General features: G+C 41.9%; 1 protein-coding gene across 1 annotated transcript; it reads right to left on the reverse strand.

The window, feature by feature from the left end:
* Positions 1–548: 548 nt before the first annotated feature.
* LOC111374488 lies at positions 549–1,861 on the reverse strand. The gene is made up of 3 exons (XM_022997154.1): positions 1,795–1,861; positions 1,180–1,686; positions 549–1,084 (listed from the first exon to the last, which is right to left on the reverse strand). Exons 1-3 carry the CDS (start codon positions 1,859–1,861, stop codon positions 549–551), a joined length of 1,110 nt encoding a protein of 369 aa, XP_022852922.1.
* Between the last annotated feature and the right edge of the window lie 4,111 nt (positions 1,862–5,972).

The raw sequence follows: 5,972 nt of genomic DNA on the forward strand, positions 1-5,972 counted from the left end.
CAGAATTGAATCCATTTACACCATTTATCCACAAAGCCACAGCGCCTGAGCATATACAACAAGAAACCCCAATTTACATGATCGTAAAAGCTTTCTGAATAGCTAGCTTACAAAGCATCCCTGGGGCCCTTAGGCGTATTCTTGAATCTATGCATTCATTCGCTATAAGCACATAGTCCAAAATCTGACGCCCTTTTACAAATGTATTTTGAAACTTGGACACCACTTTTCCCAGCACGTCCTTTAATTTGTTTGCCTGAACTTTCGAAATAATCTTATACACCCCGCTGACAAGGCTAATGGGACGAAAGTCCTTAATATCAGTTGCTCTCGATTTCTTAGGGATGAGCACAATAAATGTGGCGTTAGAACTTCTCTGGAATCTGCCACGTTCAAAAAAATAAGATAGTATTGACAATGTCCGGTCGAACCACATCCCAGCACGCTTTGTAGAATGAGAACGAGAAACCGTCCGGTCCCGGAGCCTTTTCATCGTTCATGCTGAAAACAATCTCCTTAATTTCATCCTCCCCAAATGGTCTTTCCATCTATCGGGCATCATCCTCAGTGATTGTAGAAAAGTGCAATCCCTCCAATTCTGGCCTCCATTCAAATTGCTCCCGATAGAGGTTCTGATAAAAATTCACCAGTTGGCTTCCAATTTGTTGTGGTTCCTCATAAGTAACCCCGTCCACCTCCAAAACTGTGATGGAGTTGTTCCTCCTATTAGAATTGGCGACCCTGTGGAAGAATTTAGCACATTTATCCCCCTCTTTCAACCAAGTAACTCTAGATTTCTGTCGCCAATTAATCTCCACCATCTCCACCATCCTCTCCATCTCTTCCTTTAATACTCTATGTCTCTCCTTCTCCTCCCCGGTCAACCCCTGACTCTCCTCCCGCCTATCCAATTCCTCTATCTCTGACAGACATTGATTTTTACTGCAGTTAACATTGCCCACAACTTCCTCATTCCATTTCTTTAAGTCCCCTTTCAACGCCTTTAGCTTCTGGTTCAATACAAAACAGGGAGACCCACTGACTTCATAGGAAGTCCACCACGTCTGTACTCGCTCCCTAAAACCTTCAACTTTCAATCACATCTTCTCAAACTTGAAAGGTCTTCTTCCACCACCCCTTCTATTCCCCGATAACATAATTCCAATGATCCGAGTATACCCTCCCCAATTTTCTCTGCTCCCCAATTTTCTCTGAGTGACATCTGAATATTAGACTCCCATTCCCCACAAATCAAGAACCTATCAATACGAGACAAAACGGGTCGATCCCGATTGGATGACCAGGTAAAATCTTCCCCAATCATGGGTAAATCCACTAACAAATTCTCCCTAATAAAATCTGAGAACTCCTCCATTGCCCTAGTTAGTCTCCCACCACTCGACCTCTCCGAAGGAAATCGAATCACATTGAAATTACCCCCAATACATGTAGGAAGATTCCACCAAGCCCTCATTCCAGCCAGTTCATTCCACAAACCCACTCTACTGTCATCAGAACTAAGCCCATAAACTCCTGTGAACATCCACCGAAATCCATCCTCACAATTTTTGAAAGAAATCGATATAGAGAACACCCATATACTTGCCTCCTTCATCTCAAGCACTCTAGTGTCCCACATCACCAATACGCCTCCTGAAACCCCTGATGACCCCAAAAACTGATATCCTACATGATCTCCCCCTCATAAACTACGAATCACCGCCCTCGAGATAAACTCCATCTTAGTTTCTTGTAGACAAACAAGATTTGCCCCCTATCCCCTTAGCAAATTACGAACACCAAGCTTTTTACTAATCTCATTGAGACCCCTTACGTTCCAGCTAATGAGTTTTGGCATCATTGTAACACTCCATAACCCCTCCCCATTGTTCTTTTCTTGGACTTGCCACCCTTACCAGCATAGTTTACTGACCATTCGAGCCTCTTAAGTTCACGATCACCCTTTCTTCTTAATTTACTTCCATGTGTACTGATGTCTTGTCCCCTATTAGCCTCCAGCTCCTCGAACAATTGTAACAATCTACTTTCATACCCATCACATGACACGCCAACCAACTTACTGAATTCCTGAATTTTTGTAGAACCCAGTTTGAAGGTGGGTGACCAACTCCTGAAGTATCCTCACCCTGATAACCCTCGAGATGATCGAAGGACCGTTCTTTCTCTTCCACCACTGGTATAATGTCACTGTCACTTTCTCCTTTCTTGGCACCACCTACCCATAATACCAAAGCTTTTTCGGTCCCCATATCATTATCTTTTGTCCTCCTATTATAAGTGTTCGTAATCCTTGATGTCTGTGTGGAGTTGTTTTCTTTCACATTGTCCATTGACAATTTCTTCAAGTTCACCATACTAAACTCCCCTTCCTTAGACAGCGGTTCCTTTTCTTGTTCAACTGCAATCCCCGTGTCTACTTCAGTTCTGTTGACCCCCACAAGGTCAACCCCGTCATCGTTTTCATGGTATCCCGCTTCCATCCTCACCTGAGAATCACAATGTTCATCTCCTCCCTGCTTTGCATGTTCTGTAATTGATGGTAGTTCCTCATGAGTCAATCCTGGTACGTGTATTTCACCGGTTTGATCCTCATCCAACTCAACCCCACACTTGTGACAGCGTACCAACTTCATGGGCTCCATTTCAGGCTCGCTTCCAACTAGTCTAAGTAATTCATCTAATGCTCCTTTCAGCTCCTGCGCACGGGTCATTATTTTAGCCCTACTCAAACAAATGTCGTGACCTTCGTTATCACCGACTTTATTTGTCCTTTCCTTTTGCTGTAGCATCCGATGGTTGGCATTCTTCGAGATCTGTGAGTTTGCTGTAATTTCTGCATAAGTCATCCTTTGTCTGTTTCGTTCATTCACCGTTTGTCGTTTGGCCTTATCCCTAACAACAAATGAGTCAACAACTGCTTGAAACACCTGCAAGACCGACGCCCATTCCTCTCCATTTGCACCTTCTGGTATCATGACAACTCCTTTCCTACGCCTCTCGCCATATTGTGCTATCATCAAATATCTGCCTCGACGGTTCACACACCGTTGTGCCAATAAAGCTCTTGAAGACTCGTTGAATTTAAAAACACATTCCTCAAATTCACTTCTCATCCTCAATCTATCTACCATATTCACCATCCAAATAGCACCATATCTTCCCATAAAGATTGAATCCGATAACTTCGAACCCCATTCTGTCAACTTAACAGTGCCAGAATCGTTAATAGATACTGCGAAGTCCTTCGCCTCCACTCTGAAATGATGATTGAATACCATACTACGTACATCCGCCAATTTTTCCCCTGATTGTGTACTAGCAATTCATCAAATGGAGGAACGGACAAGCCGATTGATCTCGAAGCAGCAGGCTGCCGCTGCAGGTTTCCCGGTGGCGGCGCGTGGGGCAGAACACTGGCAAGGGTCGCTGGTCCCTGCTGAGGCCGCCGGTGAGGCGCGTTTCCTTGAAATGTGGCCGGATTTGGCGGAAACGGATGGGTGGCGCTAGGGCTTCCCATAGTAAATTGCGACTGTGTGTGAATGGAGTGGTTGGAGGGGCTGTTTTGTGGTGTGAGGCCAGTTATGTGGTGCCTACCGGACAGTTGGTTGCTGGCGCCGGTACTGTGGAAGTGTGGTGGCTGGGTTATTTTGGATTGTGAGGGGAGCTCCATTTCGCCTCTCACGGGGTAAATCTTGACATTCTTCTCGATATATTTTCAATACAACCTACCTCATACAAAAGTACAATAGCCCGTGGTTGTTCTTTGTTAGGGACGTAAATCATGCAAATGATCCCATTTTCAACTCTCTTTGATAACGTGCTACCCACTTCTATATGTTTGGTTCTATCATGTTGGACTGGGTTAAGTGAGATATTGATAGCTGCTTCTGGCTACTACATTCTATTTCGTGCTTCTCCAGGTTACTAGGTTTTCCCTACAATATTACAATAGCCCGTTCTTTCTTCTATTGCTCCTGCTCAAACAGCATCAGTGAATATTTCTATTTCTTTCTCAATTTTCTTGAACAGCAGTTTTTTCTCGAAGAGCCTTTGGGATATCTTAAAATCTTGTTCCCTGGTTTTAGGTGAGCTTTCTTTGGAGAATGCCCGTGCTGGCTTACCACACTAACCGTGAATGCTATGTTAGGTCTAGTGTGTGATAGGTAAGTTAGCTTTCCAACTAGTTGCTCTGATTCTCCAATATTGTCCGTCATTTTTTAGAATCGATAGGGGTGTCACTTGGTTTACTACCAAGCACAGTTTCAAAACATATTTTCGTTATGAAACACTAGTACCCTTCTTTGATCTGGCTACTTCCATTCTCAAGAAGTATTGTATTTGTCGTAAATTTTTTACTTCAAATTCTGTGGCTAGACGGCCTTTTAGCCTCTCTCAACTGTATTCTTTTCGGTGATGATTATGTCATCAACATAAACGATCAGAATGGTCTTTGTTCCTTCTTCAAATAATCTAAAAAACATAATGTGATCTGATTGTCCTTGTTGGTATCCCTTATTTTTCAACACGTTTGCAAATCTGTGAAACCATGCTTTAGGCGACTATTTGAGACTGTACAGAGATTTTTTTAGTTTTCATACTTTGTTTTCTTCACCTTTCTTAGAGAATCCTAGTGGTAGCATCATGTAGACTTTTTCATCCAACTGTCCATCCAGGAATGCATTCTTAATATCAAGTTGTTGGAGTGGCCAATCCAAGTTTGCTGCTAGTGATAGAAGAACTCGAATTTTATTCAGTTTTGCAACTGGTGAGAAAGTTTGTGTAATCTATATCATAAGTTTGAGTATATTCCTTTGTGGCCAGACGAGCTTTGTACCTTTCTATTGTTCCTTCCGCTTTATATTTTATATTGAACACCCATTTATTTCCAACAGGCCTCTTTCCTTTTGGTAGTTCTATCACATCCCAAGTTTCATTTGTTTCCAAATCTTTCATTTCTTCCATTACTGCTTTTTTCCACCTGGGAGTTTCCAAGGCTTCTTGGATATTTCTCGAAACTTTTGTACTATCAAAGTTAGCGACAAAAGACTGAAAACCTAGAGATAGAGCTTTATAATCTACAAATTTTGAAATAGGATAGAGTGGAGTGTAAATGATCGAGTTTGTTATCCTAGAGCAATATAGTGTAAGACGATTTTAGAGAAAGCTCATAAAGATCCGGAGCTATCGCTTGTTCCGACTTTCTTGGTGCTTCGAGTGTGAGGTCATACTTTGATTTTGGCCATCTTGAGTAAACTATTGTCTCTTTGCCATGCTGTTTTTCTGTTCTTCCCATTGAGTTTAGGTTTCCTTTTGTCGATGGCATGTCGGGGAAAGGTGGTGTTGTATGTTTAGTGATGGATTCAGAGAGATTTCCAAGAACCGATCTTCACTTATGTTTTTCCCCTGAAGAGAGGATTTTTGAAAGTATGGATGATTTTCAAAGAAAGTGACATCAAGACGCATGAATATGCTTTTGGTGATAGGGTCATATCATTTATACTCCCTTTGTGTAGGTGAGTACCCATTAAATACACATTTAATTGCGTAAGGTTTGAGTTTATTTCGATGGTGGGAATGTATGTGTAGCTGTACATCTAAACATTTTTAGGGGTAAGTTGGAGCTAAAGCAAGAGTTAGGGAAGGATTTTTGGAACTTTTTGGAGAGGAGTTTCGAAGTTGAGTGTTCGACTAGTTATTCTGTTTATGAGGTAGGTTGGTGTTAGAATGACATTACCCTAAAAAAGTATTGTTTATATTTGTGTGAACATTAGGGCCCGAGCTACTTCAAGTGGATGTCTATCTTTTTGTTCAACAACTCCATTTTGTTGGGCAAAAGCTTTGGTGAATTATCCCATTTTCTTGGAGGTAGGTTTTAGGGTTATTATTGAAATATTCTGTGACATTGTCGGTGTGCAGAATTTGATTTTTTTCTGGAATTGAGTTCGAATCAT

This window comes from Olea europaea, unplaced genomic scaffold, assembly GCF_002742605.1.
Source record: "Olea europaea var. sylvestris unplaced genomic scaffold, O_europaea_v1 scaffold1257, whole genome shotgun sequence".
Classification (NCBI taxonomy): domain Eukaryota; kingdom Viridiplantae; phylum Streptophyta; class Magnoliopsida; order Lamiales; family Oleaceae; genus Olea; species Olea europaea.